General features: G+C 38.5%; 2 protein-coding genes across 2 annotated transcripts in view; both read right to left on the bottom strand.

Annotated features, from left to right (window-relative positions):
- The window catches only part of LOC101739545 (b(0,+)-type amino acid transporter 1), a 45,583-nt gene extending 26,456 nt beyond the window's left edge, over positions 1–19,127 (bottom strand). Inside the window, exon 1 of the mRNA XM_004928478.5 lies at positions 18,908–19,127. Coding sequence (XP_004928535.2) covers positions 18,908–19,079 — 172 coding nt within the window. The 5' untranslated portion in view covers positions 19,080–19,127. The remainder of the gene's footprint in view (positions 1–18,907) is intronic.
- Positions 19,128–23,321: 4,194 nt separating this feature from the next.
- Positions 23,322–25,213, bottom strand: Rab7 (protein). Its single transcript, NM_001046903.1, is given in 1 exon segment — positions 23,322–25,213. A coding segment is annotated over 1 exon segment (627 nt). The 5' UTR covers positions 25,135–25,213; the 3' UTR covers positions 23,322–24,507.
- Between the last annotated feature and the right edge of the window lie 499 nt (positions 25,214–25,712).

Genomic DNA, 25,712 nt, shown 5'->3' with positions numbered 1-25,712 from the left:
ATGATTTTTAACGTACGAGAGGCGGCGCGTGATTAATGGGCGTATTTCTTATAACATTTGGCGATGGCCTTTCCATCAAAAATACTTGTTGATCGAATCATAATGAGACATGATCGTGATACACTGGCGAATTGAGTTATATATTATTCACGCAGTGCAACGTGCAAAATTTTCATGATGTGTGTCTAGTTCTAGAATTGATTGTTTTACTTTAATATTTGGATGGATTATAACCTGGATATTCGGCATTAATTATTGATTAATTTAAATTTAAGTTATTCTGTTTTTGATAATTGTTTAACGAATTTCATGGTGTTTTTTTATTTCAATCATATTTTTTTGTTGATTGAAGTATGTGGTTGGACCGGAACTCTTCAGACTACATCTACAGCGTACAATTCGAACGCATTAGTAGTTGCTCACTTTCCTAGCTTGCTCTGTGTGCTTAGTGCGAGTTTTTTAACGTTTTCTATAGCGTGAAAGTTAACTCAAATTTGTATGCAGTTGGAACAGCGCACCTAGCGGCAAACCTAGGCAAACGTTCCAACTCCATACTATTTTTTTAATTTTTTTTATTGCTTACATGGGTGGACGAGCTCACAGCCCACCTGGTGTTAAGTGGTTACTGGAGCCCATAGACATCTACAACGTAAATGCGCCACCCACCTTGATATATAAGTTCTAAGGTCTCAAGTATAGTTACAGCAACTGCCCCACCCTTCAGACCGAAACGCATTACTGATTAACGGCAGAAATACCCAAGGTTGTGGAACCTACCCGCGCGGACTCACAAGAGGTCCTACCACCAGTAATAATGTTGTAAAAAAAATAAAAAAAATGTGAGTTAGCTTTTACGCTATCGAGAACGTTAAAAAACTAAACTGGTGCTAAATAGATCGTTAATAGTTTGATACCAACATTTACCACTAAACTTTCATCATACCGGCCATTGTGAAAAGAAAGATATTATTATGTTTATTGTTTTCGAAGGCAAACGAATGGTGGCCAATTGATGGTGACCGGTCATCGTCGTGACATCAACCTACCTCTTTGCCTACCGCTGAGGATTGCTGCTAAGCTTAATCTGAAGGTAGAGTCATAATGCTCAAAAAATATCATAGAGGGGAGAAAATCTGTTTGGTAATTGAAAAACGATACCTATACAGGTTAATTTACTTCAAAAGAGAATATTCAGGAGAGAATGTTCATGAATAATGTAGATACAAACGTCACGTACAAAATTGCTTCCCGCCGAATATCTGCTTAAATTGATTGATGCGAGTTTTATCGGCGTCTGTAAAGTTTGGAACGTATGAATTTCTTTTGCCTACACAATATCAGATATTTTTGTAATGCACGTTCTTCCAGAAACTTTTGTAGATTAATCTTAAAGCCGACGTTAGATTATGCAACGAGAATAAATTCTGTGCGTCAGTTTCAGGTATTTGCGCTGCACTGAAAGCGAGAGTCGTAAAATACACAATGAACTCTCAAGAAACATTGCCGAAATTTATATCTGTTCGATGGAGGCCGTGATATACGGCTTCTCTAGAACTGTTTACTTTGATCTAGGTTTATTTTAAATTTTTCGACTTCCTGTTGGATTTCGATTAATTTGATTTGTAGCTAAATTTAAAGTTATATGAAGATTTCACCGCGCTAAGTAAATAAAAATCGTAGCAACGGTCGAGCCTTTATGAGGAAGGGCGATGTTAAAAAAATATATGTGGGGAGTGTTATTTTTATTATGTACGTTTTTTCAGTTTGTTTTTTTGGAAATTTATTTTGTGCCTGTTGCAATGGAAACATTCTATTAGGTTTAGAAAGCAGTTTAAACATACGGTACTAGTAGAGCTTACTATAGCGTGAGAAACAAGTATACCCGGCATTGAATCTATGGATTGTTAAGATGTTTCTCGAAAGAAAACTTCATATATTTTATTGTCAAATGCTACAGAAATATGTACAACCATCTATAGGTTTGCGGTTTCTACTCATGTCAGAAGAAACGGTGTTATTCTTAAAAAAATTTTTTATAATAACACGTTGAAGGCCTTTCGGCCTATGGCCTAGCGGCCTAGCGTATTATTACGCGCTGAGGTTCGGGATAAATAAAATTCTACCAAAGTACAACTAAAAACTGTATTCAACACTTAGAACACTTAAAACACTCAACAAATACTTTAAAACTCTCAATTCGCTTCTTCTGCTTCGCTTCAGGTGATCCGTTCGCTGTTTCGCTTCGAGTAGTTTCGATTACTGACTAGCTACGTGCCATCTTTGCAACGCTTTTATAGCCGATACCACTTCCCTAGAATTATCTAGAATATTCCACACATTTCTAGTATTGTGTTTCCGCTATCTGACAATAAATGGCGTTGTAGTTCTCGAGCGTTCTAGGTGCTACTAGATCCTTCGATATTCGTTCGACTATTCGGCGATAGATCGCGTTACACTTACTGGCGTAACAGTATTATTATACCATTCTGGCCAAGCCAAAATCAGGAAATCAGTAATTTTTATCAACTTGAGATTTTTATTCTAAAATTTATAAAATGCGATAATTTGCATATGCTATAAAAGGCTATCTTGATAAAAACTACACTTTCTATTGGATTTAAAAATCAACGCGTTCGGTTCAGCTAAAGGGCTACGCAGCTCACTTCTATACGCGTTTTGTTTGATAGCTGCAATCTGTGGCTTGTGGGAAGCGTTTACGTTGGAACCCTCACGCGGGTGAACCTTAGGGCCCGAACGGTTCAGTAAGGTAAGGCATACCGGTGAGCACCGTGGCCTGAATGAAAATACTCGATTTTTTTATGCGGCGTTCTGTGTTAATAGTTATTAAGTTGAAAGGTAATAATCCCTATATTCTATGTGTGTTTCGTTCAAAAATACGATTTTAAATTGTTTCATTGAAAAGAATAGAACCTTTTTCGTTCACTTGCGTGTAATTCAATGGCCTCCTTGTGTATATACGCAATCAGCTTTGACGTTCACGACCGGTCAAAGTTCAATCACGTTTAATTTATATGATTTCGACAAAGATTCCTTTGGAAGACCATCGTAATTTAAACTATATTGAAAAAACACGCAAACGATAAAAACATAAGAATATTATTAGGGATAAAATACATGAGCATCGTGATTGTTATGGACATTGTTAATGACGTGAACGAAAAAACGGTACTTATAAGTAGGTGGGGCGATTACACCTCTTTCAACGAGTTTTAAAAAAAAAACTTTCGAAACGCATGAAATGCAAATTAAATTTGACTTGTGTTCACCAAATGATTCAGAATAATGGTGAAAACTTAGGATTAAAACAATTATATGTATTACATTTCTTGTTTTGTTATTGTAATTTTTCTTATAGAAAAAAGAAAATAGTTTTTTTTTCCCCATTGTTGGCGGTCCAAGGGGTCATTCCAGCCTCTCCCCGACGGGTAGGTGAGCTCTCGGGCTCAACTTGAGAGGATTGCTACATTGGCCTTAGCAAGAGCAATGCTTTGCTGAATATATCGCCGAATCGGAATTGCGACCCACTGAAAAGATACGACGAGAAATTCAGTGAGTTATGTCTATAGGCTAGTTCACATATCGCTAATTGACGAGTTCGACGAAGACGACTTGCGCTTGAAGAGCCTAGAGCAGCGAGAGCGGATCCAATGGATCCGACTAGACATGTTTTTGGGCTAGGGCAGCTTTGCTTTGCCTGGGTAGGATATGTGAAGAGTGGTGGCCAGGATAAGAGGGTTATCGTGTCGCGCGTTCAATGTACGAAAGTAGACCAACTAAAGCCGTTTTAGAACTGCTAAATAAATGAAAAAAGAAAACATTTCACAAACAGTGTAGAAAATGGAAACTATTCATGGTTTTCCTATTTAAGTATTCTATTTTACTGGCGCAGATGTTCGGACAGCAATACCTAGTTTCTGATTTTAATTGGTTATTCACACCACAGATATGACAATTTCCGCCAGCCGTCCATTGCAAAGCACAACGTCTAATTCTCAATTTTGTGTTGTAATAAATGAAAACCATGCAAGCAATACTTAATGGCAAAAAGATCGGAATAGCGATACCTCCAAGTAAAGGTTCAAAAGCAATAAAAAAAAAAGGAAAAATTACAAAATGTAATTGAAACGCCGCGTCGCGACAATTCATTAGCAAGTGACAATAGATTTTAAATATTCACTACCATCTCATTATACTACGACATTTAATTTCTAAGAATTTTTTGTCCCAATCCTTGTAAATATGACGCTTAATCCTGAACAAATCGAAAATAAAACAAAGATATGTGTTATCAAGAAGAAGAAGAAACACGAAAAAAAAGTAATGAAAGCGTTCTTTAAATTAACAAAGCATGTTAGTAATTGGACTAGACTGGCCTTGAACACCAAAATAATAATTATACTTTGACTAAAAATAAAAGACTGCTGAAACTATTCCAACTAGCGTTTTATATTTTTTATTTTTTACTAGCTGAAATAGGCAGACGAGCTGTCGGTTCATTTGGTTTGGACCAGTATTTATACAATGTCTGTCTTACAGTGCAAACCGAGTACATAATTGCCAGAATGCTGATATCCATCCGTGAGTCCTTGCACTATTCCATTAATTCAGATGCGAACTTATACATATAAACCCTAAAAGGGTTTAGCTTATTTTCACATATTTTGCAGAAATTTCTAAAGGATTTGTGAAAAAGAAAAACTTTAAAATTAAAAAATAAATAAAAATCTAAGCTAACTAAAGCACAGCAAAATACTATTAAATAATGTTATGAAGTTATTAAAAACGTTTTATAAATATATAAAGGAGCGCGCTAAAACACGCCCATACAGGTTGATACCAAATACCTATAATCAAACTGCGCAATAGTCGATATTCCGACGTTCCGCACTTTATACACATAAATAGAGTGTCGATCTATCGATATTTCGCACTCAAAGGGTAGTTGAGAAGAATGAATGACAGGAAAGTAGTAGCAACTCGAGGTGGCTCGCTCATACCTTCAGATCTAATCTAACCGAACAGGTTAAAGTATCCTTAAAATCTAACCACTTTATGGCTATTTGACCAAATCAACATGAATGATAGATGAATTTTGAATGGTATTACTAATTAATTCAAGTATATTTTTAGAAATAAACCTTGTCCAATTAAAACAAAAATTAATTAGTAAACTCGTAACTTTAAAAAAGGGAAAAAAACATTAAATAGCTTACTCCGCCTATTTATTTTCTTACTTGTCAGATTGAGAAATTAGTCACCCTTGAAACCTTCGAAAACCGTTTGCGGGGATTCCAAAAATACTTTTAAAATACTTACGCGCCTTTGTTAAAATTCTCTTTTGAACAATTAACGATTCAGAATCTTTTTTTTTTCTTTTTTATGAATACTAATTATTATAAAGTTTAACTGACAGCATGAACCTCGCTGCTTTCGTAATCTTGACAGATCGTAAGATAGTGATTTGGGAAAAAATCAAAACACATTATTAAATAATTAACAGTCCGCCTCTTCTATAACATAATAAAGCAACTCTTTAATTAAGTCCATCATTTATGCAATTTATCAAAAGTACACCACGCTGAACCTATTAATCGTATTTCATAGGTTTTGCAACGTTTGATATATTTAAAGTGTTGCTATTATAGTTGCTGTGTACGTGACCCGAGGTATGTACTACACAGCGTTATCATATTTAAAGCAATTCTGCGTTTAATACACGTGCATCTGTTACATATTACTCATTATGTAAAAAATCAACTAAGCAATAAACTATTCGTTTGTTACATTTTAACAAATTTGCACACACACGTGTTCTGTTGCTACGTCGCGTACATCGTACATCTACGGCCGGACTACGATTCTCATAATCCGTAGCTGACCTCAAGAAATGGAAACAAGTTATTAAGTCCCTAGAATTTAAATTTAATAAACCTATAACTAAAAAGTTTTGGGTTATACTTAACGTAACGAAACGTCCCGATTTGGGCGGGACAGTCCCGCATATATTTTTTTTTATTGCTTAGATTTGTGGACGAGCTCTCAGCCCACCTGATGTTAAGTGATTACTGGAGTCCATAGACATCTATACCGTAAATGCGCCACACACCTTGAGATATAGTTCTAAGGTCTCAGTATAGTCACAACGGCTTCCCCACCCTTCAAACCGAAACGCATTACTGCTTCACGGCAGAAATAGGCGGGACGGTGGTACCTACCCGTGCGGACTCACAAGAGGTCCTACCACCAGTAATTACGCAAATTATAATTTTGCGGGTTTGATTTTTATTGCACGATGTTATTCCTTCACCGTGGAAGTCAATCGTGAACATTTGTTAAGTACGTATTTCATTAGAAAAATTTGTACCCGCCAGCGGGATTCGAACACCGGTGCATCGCTCGATACGAATGCACCGGACGTCTTATCCTTTAGGCCACGACGACTTCAACTTTCGGGCATTCTGTCCCGTTGTCCCCAGCGAGACCGAATTCGTCCCGCTTTTGCAAGCAGACCAAACGATAAATGTATTTTTCAATTCAACATAGAACTAGAAGTGTTTGTTTGTGTGTGGGCTAATTTAGCCGTAATTAAAGCTATTTTGATTATTAAAATAAATATAAATAAATCATTTGTACTGAGTTCCACACGTATCTAAAAACAAGACCCGATATTTTGAAACACAAATACAAAAAAACGGCTTTCACTTTTCCGGCTGTAGTAATTCATGTCTACTATTTTGTGTTTAGTGCTTTGATTATTTTCTGTTATTCTATAATATATTCTATAAGAAAATATTTGTAAAACACGCTTTGACAAAAATAATAAATGGTCACGTTAGTTATACTTAACTAATTCAATTAAAAGTATTCACAATGAGGAAAGGATAGTCAGGAATAGTATTGAATATTTGTATTTGTAATTGAATCCGTAAATAGCCTTGTTTGGATATTTTTGCGTTCGAATGAATGAATGTATGTCCTACGTAAGGTGAACAACCCTCAGAAAAATAGCGTGGACAGACAAAGCGACGCCTGAGGATATCCTAAACGACCTTCAAACGAACTCTACGCTGACGTTTCAAAAACTGAGAGCTCAACAGTAAACGTTTACTAACAAAGAATCAAACGATGGGTAAATCTTCAACTTAAAGAATGCAATTATTTGATCTTGTATTACAGAGTCGAGTATTTTGAATATAAATAGATTGATAGTAAATTATAATAACGAATTTAAAAAAACACTAGATGATGACCGAGCTTTGCTCTTTTTTTAAATTTATTAACGCCATCTTGTTGTATCTTTAAAGCGGTTAGTTGCCCTCAATTAAGAAAAATAGTATTATTATTCGCCAATCGATGTCGGGAAGAGTTGATTATTGAAAACACGAAAAAACAACATTTTGTGAAAATAAATCGTAGCTAGATCGATTTATCGCCCCCGAAATCCCCTGTATACTAAATTTTATGAAAATCGTTGGAGCCGTTTCCGAGATTCAGATTTTATATATATATATACAAGAATTGCTCGTTTAAAGGTATAAGATTAATCTGGATTACTTTTTAGATTTTACAGCATGACCCCAAATACTAATCAAGCATATAAATCATATTCACAACTTGTTTAATAGGTTGGTCTTGACTATTTATTGACTTGATAATATTCATATAATGACATAATATTGTTAAATATTTTAACCGGTGGTAGGACCTAGTCCGACTGGCTGGCGACCACCCTCCAACTAGAGTCCGCCGCCAAATAGCCTAGCTGTGTTCCGGCGTGTGGGTTGGAGAGCCAGTTCTATCCCTTTCCTTTCCCCTTCCTTGTTGGGGGTGAGTCTTGGTGACGCCTGGAACTTGCGGAGCAGACGTGCGTGCGAACTCACGGGGCGTGATTGTTTGACGGGGGTATAGGGAGACCCAGTGAAACGGTACCCGCTGCCGCCCGCCGTTCAGTAGGGGATCTGAACCCGGGTGTCTCTACTAAACTCCGCCCCGGGAAGCTGTCCCGCCAACCGGTGTAAAATCCTGTCGTGCGGTCGTCGTGCCGGAGTCGGAGACCGGAGTGGATTCCGGCGATCGCACGCAGAGTGGACTGGGGGCCCTTCCATGCCCTGCGTCAGTCTCTCACGCAACCAGAGGTCGAGCATGTACTATGTTCCGCGCTTCATTCAGGTGTTGCCTCGATCTCACCTCCAACATCCTACCTCTCCTAATCCTACTCTCCGAAAATTTAAAATCATGAAGTCGACAAAGAAAAAGAAAAGGGTTTCACAGGCGGTTCCCCATTCCACATTTAATGTGGATTTCAGCAATGTCAGGGGCCTACATAGCAACCTTGACGCCGTACACCACCACCTTGAGACGGCGCAGCCTGCCCTGCTTTTTTTAACGGAGACACAGATATCTGCTCCGGATGATACCTCATACCTTGAATACCCCGGCTACGTATTGGAGCACAACTTCCTGCGTAAAGCCGGGGTGTGCGTATTCGTCCGGGCTGATGTCTGTTGTCGCCGTCTTCGGGGCCTCGAACAACGGGACCTGTCCCTCTTGTGGCTGCGCGTAGATCACGGGGGCCGTAGCCGAATCTACGCGTGCCTGTACAGGTCCCACAGCAGTGATGCAGGTTCAGCTCTGTTTGAGCATGTGCAAGAGGAGACTAACCGCGTGCTTGAGCAGTACCCATCTGCGGAGGTGGTGGTTCTTGGAGACTTTAACGCTCACCACCAAGAGTGGTTGGGATCCAGAACCACTGACCTCCCGGGTCGGACTGCCTACGATTTCGCCTTGGCCTACGGCTTCTCCCAGCTGGTGACACAGCCCACCCGTGTCCCAGATATCGAGGGGCACGAGCCTTCTTTGTTGGACCTTCTGCTGACCACAGATCCGGCCGGATACAGTGTGGTGGTCGACGCTCGCTTGGATCGTCTGATCACTGCCTTATTCGTGCTGCCGTACCACTCTCTCGTCCTGATCGTCGAACGACGACCGGGTATCGAAGAGTTTGGCGGTATATGTCAGCAGATTGGGATGGATTGCGTGAATTTTACGCATCCTACCCATGGGGGCGGTTCTGCTTTTCCTCTGCTGATCCTGACGTCTGTGCGGACCGTCTTAAAGACGTGGTGCTCCAGGGGATGGAATTGTTTATTCCCTCCTCTAAAGTGCCCGTTGGGGGTCGCAGCAGACCCTGGTATAACAATGCCAGCAGGGATGCTGCACACCTCAAGCGGTCCGCATACGTGACATGGGATAATGCCAGGAGACGTCGGGATCCTAACATCTCAGGGGAAAGGCGGAAATATAACGCCGCTTCCAGGTCCTACAAGAAGGTAATTGCCAAGGCGAAGTCGGAGCACGTGGCTAGAGTTGGCGAGCGATTGAAGAGCTATCCCTCTGGGAGCCGTGCTTTTTGGTCGCTCGCCAAAGCTGCAGAAGGAAACTTTTGCAGGTCAAGTCTCCCACCACTGCGCAAGTCCGATGACAATCTGGCCCACAGCGCGAAAGAGAAGGCTGACCTTCTGGTCAAACTCTTCGCCTCGAACTCGACTGTGGACGACGGGGGTGCCACACCACCGAGCATCCCCCGGTGTGATAGCTCCCTGCCGGATATCTGCTTCACACAGTGTGCAGTCAGGCGGGAGCTCCGACTCCTGGACGTCCATAAGTCGAGTGGGCCAGACGGCATCCCCGCAGTGGTTTTGAAAACGTGCGCCCCTGAGCTGACACCTGCGCTAACGCGTTTGTATCGCCTCTCTTATTGCACTAACAGGGTTCCGTCTTCATGGAAGACCGCCCACGTCCACCCTATCCCCAAGAAGGGTGACCGGTCGGACCCATCGAGCTACAGGCCTATCGCGATAACTTCCTTGCTTTCCAAGGTGATGGAGCGAATAATAAATACACAACTCTTGAAGTATCTTGAAGATCGCCAGCTGATCAGTGACCGACAGTACGGTTTCCGTCACGGTCGCTCAGCTGGTGATCTTCTTGTATACCTTACTCACAGGTGGGCTGAAGCCTTGGAGAGCAAGGGCGAGGCTCTTGCTGTGAGCCTTGATATCGCGAAGGCCTTCGACAGGGTCTGGCATAGGGTACTTCTATCGAAGCTACCATCTTACGGAATCCCCGAGGGTCTCTGCAAGTGGATCGCTAGCTTTTTGGATGGGCGGAGCGTCACGGTCGTTGTAGACGGTGACTGTTCTGATACCATGACCATTAACGCTGGCGTTCCACAAGGTTCGGTGCTCTCCCCCACGCTTTTCATCCTGTATATCAATGACATGCTGTCTATTGATGGCATGCATTGCTATGCGGATGACAGCACGGGGGATGCGCGATATATCGGCCATCAGAGTCTTTCTCGGAGCGCGGTGCAAGAGAGACGATCAAAACTTGTGTCTGAAGTGGAGAACTCTCTGGGGCGAGTCTCCGAATGGGGTGAATTGAACTTGGTTCAATTCAACCCGATAAAGACACAAGTTTGCGCGTTCACTGCGAAGAAGGACCCCTTTGTCATGGCGCCGCAATTCCAAGGAGTATCCCTGCAACCTTCCGAGAGTATCGGGATACTTGGGGTCGACATTTCGAGCGATGTCCAGTTTCGGAGTCATTTGGAAGGCAAAGCCAAGTTGGCGTCCAAAATGCTGGGAGTCCTCAACAGAGCGAAGCGGTACTTCACGCCTGGACAAAGACTTTTGCTTTATAAAGCACAAGTCCGGCCTCGCATGGAGTACTGCTCCCATCTCTGGGCCGGGGCTCCCAAATACCAGCTTCTTCCATTTGACTCCATACAGAGGAGGGCCGTTCGGATTGTCGATAATCCCATTCTCTCGGATCGTTTCGAGCCTCTGGGTCTGCGGAGGGACTTCGGTTCCCTCTGTATTTTATACCATATGTTCCATGGGGAGTGCTCTGAGGAATTGTTCGAGATGATACCAGCATCTCGTTTTTACCATCGCACCGCCCGCCACCGGAGTAGAGTTCATCCATACTACCTGGAGCCGCTGCGGTCATCCACAGTGCGTTTCCAGAGATCTTTTTTGCCACGTACCATCCGGCTATGGAATGAGCTCCCCTCCACGGTGTTTCCCGAGCGCTATGACATGTCCTTCTTCAAACGAGGCTTGTGGAGAGTATTAAGCGGTAGGCAGCGACTTGGCTCTGCCCCTTGCATTGCTGAAGTCCATGGGCGACGGTAACCACTCACCATCAGGTGGGCCGTATGCCCGTCTGCCTACAAAGGCAATAAAAAATATATATATATATATTTATAATAATTAGGTTCTAGAATGCATGTGATTTTTTTTTTTATTGCCTTTGTAGGCAGACGAGCATACGGCCCACCTGATGGTGAGTGGTTACCGTCACCCATGGACTTCAGCAATGCCAAGGGCAGAGCCAAGCCGCTGCCTACCGCTTAATACTCTCCACAAGCCTCGACTAGGAGATATATGGAAATGGGCATGAGTGCATGCGGCAGACATGCGAATGTTGAGATGGATGTGTGGAGTGACAAAAATGGATAAGATAAAGAATGAGTATATCAGAGGAAGTGTGAAAGTGGCCCCGGTAAACAACAAATTAACGAGCGGACGGTTAGCGTGGTATGGACATGTGATGCGTAGAGAAGATGCATGTGACTAGGAGATGTATGGAAATGGTAGAGCAAGGTAGAGAGGGAAGAGGTCGACCGAAGAAAACATGGATAGAGTGTGTGAATTACGATATGAGAGAGAGAGAAGTGAGTATTGAGATGACGGTTGATAGAAGAGAATGGAAGAGAAAAATTAGCTGTGCCTACCCCACCTAGTGCGGTAAGGTGGAGAAAAAGAAGATAATAATTAGGTTCTAAAACTGTGTAGACAAATACAACACTAATGTTGAAGTAGGTTTCTAGGCGTTCAATACTTATACGTATGTACAGTTGCGGTCAGTGACTTTTATAGCTACTTTGCCCAGTTTTGTATCAAATAACAATGTCAATCAATCCCTATTCTACAGAAATATTGGGTTATTCTGATTACGTAACGATTAGCGACACAAAATGCACGTTGTACTTCGAAGGCATTCCTTACTTAATATACCTAATTGTTAATGCACGAACATCTGAAATGTGTATAAAAATGCTATAAATTGCTGCTTCAATATTGCATCGTCAAGTAACCTGTAATATGTTAGAATATTTTGCCAATAGGTAAATCCAGTTTTGGTAGATTATAATTAGACGCGACGGATAGTTATTCTGAGATTGCGTATGATGTCATGTGACCTGGGTGCAGGCAAGTGTATTAATTTTACACAAAACTCTACAGAGTGTAGTCTAAACGTTTCTTAGCTTCACAGAGACCTCGTCTTTACAAGCAATTAACGCTGAGACGTCATTAACGTTTACTAAACACGCTTCATTGATTTGTATCCCCTGTTACAAATCAGCATAACCAAGGTCGCTTGTCCCCATTTGAGAGCTCTCCGTTATACAGTCGAGCAGATAACATCTTTCTGAGAGCGTCATGAGAGAGAATCGGCGTAGGACGAATCAATAGATTTCACGCATGCGTCAATGAAGTGTTTTCAATTATCTTGTACGTTTTTATAATTTTAAAAATGGATAAAAATAATAAGGAGCTGTTTATATACAAATTCGTCAAATTTCTTTGCACGACCAAGGTTACAAAAGTTCAACGTTGTTTTGTTATTCTGTAGCCCTATGAAGTGTCCGCAAATTAGAAATGCCCTTCAGGCAAGGGCGTATTAACTTATCTTCGTCTATTTGATTGAGCTCGTTTAATGCAAGTACCGGAATAATCAAAGTATCTCACTATGACCATTTAAAATATAAATTGATGAAGAGGAAGCGCCAATGGCCTTATAAATCGTGAACAAATGAACATAAACTAAATTTTGTATTGTAAATGACGTTTAGATTGGTACATCTATATCATTCAAATCCTCTGGTAGGTACAAATATTTCAACGCAGAAAGGTATGGAGCACGTGTTTAGAAACGATTTCCACAATGAAGGAATACCATCGTGTAATAAAACGAAGACGGAAAAAAACATCAATTGACGTAATTAATTTAAATTCGATTCAATTAATGAAACTGGTGACAGGAGGCATAATGAGTCCGTATGAATATGTACCAACATCTTCTGCGTGTTTTTTTAATATGAAAGGATCAATGTTGGATCGGGGACATTTCCAGTTTAACCAGGTGGACGAACACGGGCACAACCAGGAGGTGTGAGATTAAATAACAGCTGCCCCAGCGCCTTCAAAGGGGACCTAACAGCTCAAGGGCAGCTTTGCGAATCTATCTTCTACCGGATTGGAATCGCGACCTGCTGAGATGATCCAAAGAAAAACTCAGCGCGCTGATATTATAGGTTATGTTATGCGCCGAACTGTTTGACGAGTACGAGTATGGTTACCAGGGTCACTAAGGCTGCCTATAGGGCTATAGGTGTCTAATAACGGTTTTAAAAAAATCGACAGTGGAGTGCGCTTTTATTTCTGCCTAGCCCACAACCTACTCAGTGTCTCGCCGGATCTTCTCTTTTTTTTTCCTACCTAAGCTGGTAGCCTTGAGAGGCTATTCCAGCGTAACCTTAACTAGTAGGTGAGCTCACGGGGCTCAAACCTGACGACGTTGCTAACACGAACCCTAGCAAGAGCCGTGCTTCGCAGAATCTACCACCGGATGGAAACGCGACCCACTGAGAAGATCCGGCGAGAAACTCAGTGGGCTGTGTCTGAGGGTTAATTTACTCGTCGAGCCCTTCGTCGCAAGCGACGGGTTCGACAAGAACGGTGACCGTTGCTTGAAGTACCTAGAAGCACCGTTAGTGGATCGGGAGGATCCGAGATGACGTGTTTGGGGCGACGTCGACTGCTTTCCATTCTTTCCGCAGGATCGCGAATGTAGTTACCGGCGGCCACGATGAAAGGGTTCTCGTGTCGTGCCGCTTTATCGAAGTGGGGATCTTCTCAATGGTTTACGATTTCAATCCAATGGTAAATTCGGCGAAGTACTACTCTTGCTAGAGTCAGTGTTAGCAATTCTCTCAGGCCTATTTTGAAGCCGTAAGCTCATCTATTTGTCCGGGCATAATAATTGGAATAGCCATTTAGGCTACCAATGATTCGACAGGAATAAGAAAAAAAAAATCTGCCACAAAGCAGTAATATATACTGGTCTGCAAGTTACACATTTAGCGGTTTTATAGTAGAAGTCGTAGTTTATCAGTCGCGGTCCACTACAATTGAGACTTCGAGATCAGATCGCAACGTGGCCATGAGCTCGTAGTCCGTAAATCTAGAACAATAAATTATTACGGTATTTTTCGATGTTTATCTGTGAAAGTAAATTCGGCTTGAATCAAATGAGTAACAAGTGGATTAGCTTATCTGTTTCAAAAAATTACCGCTTTATTGAACGCATAAAGCAGTTACATTATCTAAACTGTTAATAGCATTGATGGTATTCATATCTAATCAACCGTGTCTAAAAATATTATGATATAGTCATCGTTAACTACACAAAGTATGCAGAAAAAATACGAATTTTACTTCGGTGTTGACGATGCCAATACTACGATAAAATATATGTCGGACAAGCCCCTTAAATACAATAAACTATAACCTGTCTGTATTATCTCGGAACTCCAAAAATGTTTTGACAATATCCTCTAACGCTTTCTTTTTACAGCATTAAATGCACTAAAGTATGAAACCTAATTAAATGTAATGAAGAGCTCGCGTTAGATTTGGTTTTAACAGCGAATGTCAACCTTGAGACATAGATTGAAGTCTGAATAGTATTTTGATACGGCTTCTTATTCCTTCAAAACGGAACGCACGAATACCACGTCGGTAGGTAACATATCTTATTTAATTAATAAGTAACACGTTATTTTAACATTTGCTAATGCACCATGGAACTATATCCGAAACGAGGTTTACTCTCTAAAAGTATTAATCGATTATTATTTATGAGATCAGACCATCTCATCAAAAACTTTCCCTGTAAGGGGACTCCTTTTGGACTTAACTTACCTATAAAATTGTTCCCCTGTTAATGAAACTGGACTAATAAATAATATTCTACCGATACAGCAGTATATTTCGAGGCTTTTTCAGAATAAATATGAGATTTAGGTCCTTTCTAAAATTACGAAAAGGGTCCACTATTTGTACTGTATCTTTAAAAAAGTATTAATACCGAAATTTTCTTCAGCATATGCAAGTCGTAGACATAACTAAAACTACTTTTACGGCTTAATTTCTCGTTTATTATTTTAATTTTCTTATTTCTGATTTTTACGTTACAGTTTTCGTGGTCACTGACGACTGAACTGTTACTCGTCGATGTTTAAATAATTATATGGTAATAATTACTGTCAAGTTTTAATGATGTATTAAAATCGGTCCACTATTGGAGCAGAGGGATGTGGAATGTTGAGTTTCTGATAGCTTTTTTTTTTGGAGTTTATGGCCTGGTATCTCCTAGACCTTTAGGCCAAGTTTCTAATAGCTATTTTCCTAGGGGTTGCAAGTACTGAGAGTCTGAGAACAATCTGTCTTTCGTAGGTACTCGTACTTCGAGTGATATGAAGGAGTTGACAATTATACATATTTTCTATTTAATATATTCTTAAATCTCGTTTCCAAGCGCTGATATATCACAGAGGGTGTTTAATTCCAGAGCACCATTTCCAGTGTTGAAAATACAAATGTTTCCTAATAAATCTCATAAAGGCGTTGGCCATGTGATGACGTTTAGTAAATGACAAAAGAATAATTAACCATTGAACTACCGAACATATTTGGCTCAGTCACATGAAACGTGTATACTAAAGAGTTGCCAAAGTTCCGTTGACAAGAGTAAAATATATAATATGATATCGTCTACTGATTGTGTTCGATGTACATTTTGAGAATACGAAAAAACTTATAATTCGCCAATTTCAGAATTCACTTTAAATTTCAGTAAACTTGATAAATCTTGTTAGCCAAAACGTAGCTATCCTTATTTTTTATCGACTTCAAAAAAGGAACAGATTCTCAATTCGACTCTTTTTGTAACCTATGACTATTACCTCAACACTATATTTTTACGTGAACCAATTTTGATGTTTCTTCTTTTTATTTGAAACTTGGTGCTTCTCATATTGTCCTATACAAATTATATCAACAGATTGATAAGCAGTTTTTGAGTTATCGCTAATAATGCATAAGCTTCGACTACATTTAATTTTATTAATGACTGAATTATTTTTTCTGAGGTCGTTTTCTTTTATAAATGCAATAACTGATACAATCATCGCATAAAGATAACTAGTCTATCTACGATTTATGCGACTATGGCTGGGCTCAAAAGTCCGGTCAAAATGAAAATTGAAGGAAAAAATACTTCTAGCACTGTTTATGAATGATTATGAAAAAAAACGTTGTTTATTAGAAATGAAACTCGTAAAAGTTATAATATAAATTTAGGTAATGACTGTTGTGAGGCCCGAGCGGGTAGGTGCCACCGCCCTACTCGTTCTCTACTGACAAACAATCATACGTTCCAATTTAAAGGGGTTTTTTTGTGAATGAGGGATAGCTGGTGGCCCAGAGGCCTTATATATTCACCAGGACAGGTAGGCGAGCAAAGTCTTAGCCGGAAGGGGTGGGCCCGAGTGCCTCCAAAAGAGATCTAGCAACTCAAGAGCAACTGCTTCGCGAATGAATCTACTACCGGATCGGAATTGCGACCCGCTGAGAAGATCCGGCGAAAAACTCAACGGGCTGATGCATGAGTGCATGCAATTTAAAGAGTGGCCAACCGTTATTTGTATGAATTCGAACTGTTATGTCTAAAGGTGGATAATAGCATTCGCCAATAGAATAAATAAAAAAAAACTGCTGGTCTTTTATTAAAAACTACTTATTTCTTGCCGTTTTTATTAGCATTATATACATAATATTATTTTTATATCCAAAGTTTCGAATATTTTACATTTTTCGCGTTCACGGTCGACTAAGGTGTTGGCACCTGAAATGTAGTCTAAGTAAAAGTAGTTTTAGTTAAGTCTATAAGTCGCGAACACCAAAGAAAATGATAACGTATTATTATATTTATTATATTCTAGCTGTATAATAATAGAATATGTTAATGAACCTAAATTAAAAAAAATATACTGAAAACATCAATAAATTTCTGATTTCATTACCTCGTAATAACTGACAATTATAATATTCAATGTATTTTTTTCGTAGACATCACAACTAAACAATTGGGACAAGTAGTACAATGTTCAAGATATCGCTTACTCAATTGAATTTATTGCTAACCAGCTGAAGTCACCATAAATACTTTTAAATTGAGCAGCACATTACAAACGGGACTTTATTTTAAATAATTAGTTTTACAGTATAACGTTGTCTTATACTTCTTATCTACAAATTGTAATTGGAGAACCTCTCCTCATTCGTTGATCTTAAATTAAAACATTTCTATCTGCGACCAGCAACAAAGAGAACATTCATTTATAAGAAATGTTTGCGAATTCTTGTTGTAAATGTTATGAATTTTGTATGAATTTTTTTTGTCTAATGCTTAAGTAGGTGGTATATCACGATACATTTTCATGCAACGACAAACACACGCCCTACCTCTGTACTTAGTGCGAGTTTTTTAACGTTCTCGATCGCGTAAAAGTTAACTCAAATTTGTATGCAGTTGGAACAGCGCCCCTAGCGGCATACGTAGGCAAACGTTCCGACTCCATACAAATTTACAATATTTGAATTAACCTAATTTATTACTGGTGATAGGACTTCTTGTGAGTCCGCGCGGGTAGGTACCACCACCCCGCCTATTTCTGCCGTGAAGCAGTAATGCGTTTCGGTTTGAAGTGTGGGGCAGCCGTTGTAACTATACTTGAGACCTTAGAACTTATATCTCAAGGTGGGTGGCGCATTTACGTCGTAGATGTCTATGGGCTCCAGTAACCACTTAACACCAGGTGGGCTGTGAGCTCGTCCACCCATCTAAGCAATAAAAAAAGCAGACTGTTAATGATCGCACTGTTTGGAGGCTCCCTGGAGAAAGCCATGAGATGGCGTGAAATGCAATGGTAAAATGGAGATGACAACTCCCCATAGAAAGGTACATTACAAAACACAGGGAAAATAAAATATGATTATGAAGTGATTTATTTTCATGTGATGCATTTTAAAATGCTTGTGCGTTCAATTAACAAAACAATTTATTCTCTACCCATGAGTATTTGTAATTTAATGCGTTTCACACTGCGAACCCCAACCTTGTTGTAGACGAACCCTTCTCAAGTAAATAGGTGCCTAGTTGTTTTAATTTATCTAAAGGGTAAATGTGGTAAGTAATATATTTTCATGAATCACCACCGAACATGCGAAGTTTCAGATATTCATTTGAATTACATTACTTTACTTTATTTAATAGTTAATGTTTAAATCGGTGGTTAGTAGGTAATATGCCCACAAATAGCTATGTCCTTGCCGTTATTGATATCCAACGCCACGTTCCACCGAGTTCAGTGGAAGTAAAAAGGTGGTATACATTATTGACTTGGGTATCAAGTCAATAATGTATACATATCAACACAGTAAATCTATAACGTGTTCCAACTGTTTATGCCGTTTTTATTAATTTTTTAAGTTATGGTCACAAAAGTAATGATTTATAAATTTAATATGATTAAATTTTTTATTTAAATATGTATATTTTATGGGGTTGTCGCTTGCAGTTGCATTAAGAATTAAATAAATTCCTAAATTTTAATAGTTAATTAAAAAATTGCATTAAAATTTAATTAAAACACGCGATTAATTATGATAGTACATATTAGAAGTTCGCTTACCGTTGCATGCATTCCCTGTCGGCTGTTCATTGTGATGCATTGCTCGAAGCACCGTGCTGTGTGTGAAGAATCGCGGCCTCTCATGACACAAAAGAGACTGAATGCTTGCTTCGCTGTCGACGACGTCTGAAACACCGATACACCACCCCCCGCCGCGCCGAATGCCCCGCATGCGCAGCCTGGCTACTGAAACCGAACGCGATTATTGCAACATGTTCATTCAGCGAATTGCAAACGGCCCGTGTCATAGATTATATACACTTTGAGAACCTGTGTTACTTTTATTAATCATTTTTCGTCTACGATCAAGACGTTTCGTCTAATGAAGCTCATACTCCAACTTTGGTTTCATTTTTAATAAAATTTCACCTTTTGCTTATAAGCGTTGCGCATTACCAATGCTAGAACTTCAAACATAGAATAAATATAATTCTGTCTAATACTAGATTTTTTCTCCTACCTACGCCGAAAGTTCGGTTTTCGTCCCGCTGTACAGGGAAGAAAGTGTAACTTTTTCTCCCTGGGTACAAGTGGGCATGCGCGTTAGTGTCTACGTCTGCTCTTACGCACCTAAAATTCTCCGCCATTGTTGTGCTCGGGTAATTTGCAATATTGTGTTTAGTATAAAAGTGAAATAAACAAAAGGCAATAACATCTAATAGTGAAGTATTAAACAAAGATGAGTTCATCAGACAGTTCTTATTCAATCAGTAGTAGTTTATTTAAAAAAAAAAAAACAGTTAAATTGTTTTTTTTATGAATACGGGGGGGGGCTCCACCCCCCTACCCTGGCCAGAGCTTCGCCCTTGGACCCCGGCTCGGTACTTCACAAACTTTCGGCCTGGTAGGAGAAAAAATAGTATGTGCACCGCGGGAGAAAAGTTGAACATTTCCTCCAGCGTGTTTGCCACGCGGGAAGAAATGTCCAACTTTTCTCCCTTGGTGCACAATGTACTATTTTTAGATTAGTATGCAAACCGTCGTGGACATTACAAAATGTAATAATGACACGGAGCAGAAACAGATTTTTACTTAATAATAATAATAATAATTAGGATAAGTAAATGGTTTTTTTCTTAGAAGAATTTAGATTTTAAAAACTTTTTGTAAAAGTAGCATGAGATTTTACAGTAAACTTTGCCATTATTGTTTTTATGAAAACACAACTCTTAATTCAAAATTTGACAAAGCATATCGACTTTTTCAGCATAAAGCAATTTTAGTAGCATAACCCAACCGCTTAGCCTACGAACACATACTGGAATCTTGCCTATATTTGCCATGCAGTATGACATTCGTGTTATGTTATGTGAATACGTCCAGTGATTTGCGAAAAAGTATATTATAACATATAAATCGAACAATGGCGCTGAGTCGATATTATATAACAAAACTGTTCAAAATGTATTTTTGAAATCACAAACGGGTACCAAGTTCAAGACAATCGTTCAGGGTAATAATACTTTACTTCCACAATAAAACAATCTTCCAAAGACTTCTTTATTCTGTTTGATGATAAACTGTCATTTAGGGCGCACTATCGATATGTTCCAGTTATGTCGAGTCAATTGCTTGGTGTGTTGAGATCGGTAAAACTTTTAAGGAACCTCGTAATCTTTTTGCCCCTTGTTTGCCTTAGTCTGTCCAATTGATGGTCTGGTGAAGTGAACGAGTACGGGTAGTATCACGTCAAAATTTGACTTAGTGCACCGACTGATTTCAGATCTGAGTCGATCTGACCTGAAGTCAGTTTCAGTACTAGACCCAGTGTTCGTAGATCTGTAGTGTAATGGTTATGTAGATGAAATAGCATTTCATGTTTCAAAACAGTAACCACAACGTGGCAGTAGAATGTACTGGTAAGGTAAAAAATATTGAAATATATTTTTCTCAGGGAAACAACCGCGCGCCGTTTCCGTCGAAACTTTTGTATGCACCTTTACGAAATAATTCCAACCAAAACGATCAACCTACACATAGCTTTAACAAAATTATGATTGAACCTTTTTCGGAATAAACATTGTAAAGTCAATGATCACTAAATAGCACCAGATTTTTGGTGGTATGGCGTTGTCTGAGCCCGCATAGGCATGCATCGCCGCCTACCATATTTTGGTCGCTCAGCAGTAAATCATTCGGGCTTAAAGGGTGGGCAGTCGATATTTATACCAATTCGACCAATTTTTACTATAGAACTGAGAATCATATCTAAAAGGAGGGTGCTGGAGCATTTTCGTTGTTGATATCTATGGGCTCTAGTAGCCACTTAATATCAGGTGGGTCGTGAGCTCGTTGACCCAAGCAATTAAAAAAAGACAACGTAGACTTGGCTCAATACGCTCACTTTAGTTTTTTTCGTTTCTATTTCCATTTTTAATATTTTATGATGATGTGATTTTCAAAGGAAATTAAAACAAAATCAGAAGTAGGAATTAAAAAAAACTAGCCAGCTGAATTAATTTCGGCGGTTCTGCCTTTTTCTTGGTAGTCGTAACTTTCTTATAAACAAAAAAAAGATACTTTATTACTATAACTTTCTTTAATACATAAGCATTAAGGTTGAGTTTTCAGCTCTAAGCCGACGTCTTTGTAAACGGCAATATTAGTCAGGTATCTTAATAAAATCAGTGACCCTTTCCAGATAACACTTTTCTGCTGTGCCTTGTTGAAATCTTTCACTTTATTCGTCTCTAAATCTGCCCATTTGTTGCGATAATTAATTGATCTAAATGACAAATCTAAATACTGTTAAAGTACAATGAAGTTTGCTACTCGAGTTGCAGTCAAGGTCTTTTAAATTACACAACATACAGTCCAATTCAAAGTGGTTCCCCCACTTATTGTTTCCGAGCAAATTCTAAGCTGAAACAATTTTCAAATTTCGGATCAAAATCAATTTTAATCATGGATCTTACAAAAATTGGTTGCATTACCTATTAGTTCTGATTTGTGAGGCTTCAGTATACAATCTTCAGGGTCAGTTAAGGTTCCAGCTAAATAATCTTTGAAATGGCACTTCGAAAAGTATTCACAAATTAATATAATAACACACTTGAGCATTGACAATTCCCACTTTTTTGTCACGTTGGGAAAAATCATAGTCACCCCTGAATTGGGGGCAGCTCAACTAAAATTATGAGGCTGTTCCAATAAAAACCTTTCGCGTTGCTTACACTGATCTCCCTTAATTATATTTCGCGGGCCCTCGGAACATAAGAGGGCGTCTTCTGACGCGGCAACCTGGCTTGTTAAGGCAGAACACAGCGCAACACGGAATATTCGTCCAAATTATGTTGTTGAATAGTTTCCGGCCCTATTAAATCAGCGAGCATCCGTCTGACCCTTATATTGTGCATTGTTCTTGTCACAACCAGTGCAATGATACAAGGTTGTGAGTCGCTCGTGGCCAAGAAAATTCTGATTTACGAGGGCTGGGCATATTTCGAAATTAAATCACAAAAAAGGTTTTTTTTGCTTTTCCTTCCACACTTCAATGCGAAACGCATTGCTGCTTCACGGCAGAAGATGCAGGGCGGTGGATACTACCTGTGCGGACAAAATTCCCTAGTAATTACGCTAATATACTGCGATTTTGATTTTTATTATACCTAACCCTCCAATAACACAGTATTTTACAACACAATTCTACTCTAAGACGAAAAGAAAAAATCGCGAAAACTTTCATTTATTACGATACCTACTTTTATAAAAAGATAACGAAATTGTTGTTTATATTTATTTAAAAAAATACATTATGCACTATGAACACACCACGTATTGGTATAACCGAAATTTTGCTGCTTATTTTTTTATGTATATAGGTAAAGAATACATAGAGGTATAGTCGAGATGTTTCATTCAGAAAAATTACTCTCCTTTTTGTACTGGCTTCTAGTCTCTTGGATAGCACGGTTTCGCTCAACACGGGACTTTATAGGAACGTATATACAGTAGCTATAAGAGGGTTATCTGTAAAATGTTCTTCCTTCGTTGTGGAAGCTATTTGTATTAGGTAGGTACATATTTCGTTAGAAAAATTGGTAACTGCCTGAGGGATTTAAGCACCGATACTATCACATCTCTCGATAACACGACTGTGTTATCCTATAGGCCACAATGAGTTCACAAACCAACTATTGGTTAGATTTTTCCTTAAGCTATATAAATTTCTTAATTATCCATTTTTTTTTCATTTTATTGAAGTGAAAACTTCTTTAACACTGATGTGATTTACAATAGTGTACACAAAAGTAATACTGAAATTAAAAACATTATATTTTGCTAAGGTTTCACTATTACAGCATGTGAACTACAGACATGTCTATATTTATTCACAATATATAAAAACAAATAAATATACAACAATAATTAGAAACAAATTATTACTATGTTAATTCATAATTGAAACAACAAATTTATATTGGTTTATTTATTGATATAAAATTAAAAGCAACCATTATTACAGCATAATATTATATGTTAATTTTAGTTACCTTCCATTAAAACTAACTCTTAATTTACGCATTTTATGTATTAATTAATAGAACACTTGCAATTTACGTGAGTTTTTTCACATAATACTTTCTTATAAAATGCAAGGTCATGATGCTTAAAAGCCTTTAATTAAGCTTGAGGCTGAAAATTTGGCTGAAACATTTAAGCTAAAAATGTGATTAATTATTTGCATATAAAGGTTATCAAATAATATTGGAAGGATCCATATTGCAGATGATAATCACAGACTAGTCAAGGAAGAAAATGATTTGAATTGAAAGTAATCTATATTTATGTGTCATGACCTTACTATAACTTTGTTGTGTCACCGTAATATGATCTTATTTCCTGTTGCTCTTTGATCATAAAACACAACTGTTATAAGCTGAGTAATGTTATCATTAACTACTTAGAACTAATATTTAAATTCCAAATATATACATACAGAAATATTCATGCTACATGTGTTTATACTATGCAGTATATAGATTAAGATAGACTACTCCAGTTTCACAGAATTTAACAATGGTGACACAAGATGCTCTCCTTCTAGTTATAATATTATCCTCAAAACTATAGTACTATGATTGCTAAATATCATTTATCTATAAAGTAATTAAAATAAGTATGTATATCACAATATTAGAATAAAAATGAGATATGCCTATAGATAAATTCAGAGTAATCAAAGTTTTAGAGTCAAGGACAACAAATTTAGCATCATATAACTAATGTTGACAGATAAATAAAATTGATACACAAACAGAAATGGTACATTTAAATTTAATATTCTTTTCATTTGGATTGTTTATTCAACTGTTTTAAAATTGAATTGTAGAAAAAGGTGGCATAGGTATTTAAGTCAACATCAATTCTCATTTTTTTACATGTTTACAGATTACCGGAACAGAATAAAAAATTACCAGTGCATCATTTTGACAACATAATTAGGTGCATGATAAAAAATTCAAATTAAAATGTACTTATAGATTCTATACATTTTTACATGATCCATAAAACACAAGTTACTTAGTGTTACACTATGTATTTATGGATATAAAAACCAGAAACATTTTAAAAACCATGGCTGAAGCAGTAGCAGTGGTCTAGCAAGCACAGTTGTCACCGTCCCTGTTTCTTCCATTGTCATTAGCATTCAGTTTGATTTGGTCGGGGAATTCATTGTAGAGTTCAGCTTCGGTTTCTTGTGCCAATGCGTTGCGTGCTATTGTTTGAAAAGCTAGCTCTACATTGACAGCTTCTTTGGCACTTGTCTCAAAATACGGGATGTCGTTCTTGCTCTGGCACCATTGTTGACCACGTTTGACAGAAACGGCACGATTATCCAAGTCGACTTTGTTTCCCAATATTACGAAGGGGAAATTATCAGGGTCACGAGGTGATGCCTGTATCAGGAATTCGTCTCTCCAACTCTCTAAGGACTTAAACGTGTTGGGGGCAGTTACGTCAAAAACTAATACGCAGCAATCCGCCCCACGATAGAAAGCTACTCCAAGCGATTGGAACCGTTCTTGGCCAGCAGTATCCCATATTTGCATCGTAACGATTCTATCGTCAACGATTACTTCTTTTGTGAGAAAATCTGCACCTATTGTCGCCTTGTACTGGTTGGAAAATTTTTTGTTGACAAACTGATTCATCAGAGATGTTTTTCCAACACCGCTGTCACCCAGGATAATTACCTTTAGCAGGAGCTTTTTCCGTGAAGACATTTTGCACAACAATTTTTACACAATGATGAAAAATACAATTTAATCACACTCTTTGTCTGCACTTTTGACATCAAACGAAATTGATGGTAAATGCGTCACCTGTTTACTGGGTTACCAGCCGAGCGTAGAGAGCAATTACTGTTCTCTTTGGAATAGAGTACGTAGAAGCTACCAGCACATAAATGGTAAATCATTTTACATAGGTACGGTACTCTGGTAGTTTTCCAATTACAGAGCATAATGCGACTCAGTGACGCACAATGCCGAATTATGCTGAAGCTTAATTGGAACATGAATTAGTTTTCAAATGCATCAGCAGAGTGCGCTAAGTTAGCACAGTTTTAATTAACATTGATTTCTAAGAAACTACGACGAAACGAAAGCCTTACAATTTTTTTCAACATTAAATAATATTACTAACGATAATATAAACAAAATTTCGATCAATGCCAACTTAAAGAAAAAAGACTTGTCAATTTTCTGTCACAGAGTCGGTATCGATTGCAAGTATCACGCGAGAGCAGTACTTTTGAGAGTGCTCGATTGTGCGAAGAGTTGCTGTAGTTGGAACATTCAAC

This window comes from Bombyx mori, chromosome 15, assembly GCF_030269925.1.
Source record: "Bombyx mori chromosome 15, ASM3026992v2".
In the NCBI taxonomy this organism is placed as follows: Eukaryota; Metazoa; Arthropoda; class Insecta; order Lepidoptera; family Bombycidae; genus Bombyx; species Bombyx mori.
Note: the sequence above shows the minus strand (reverse complement) of the source record. Positions and strands in the feature narration are given on the sequence as shown.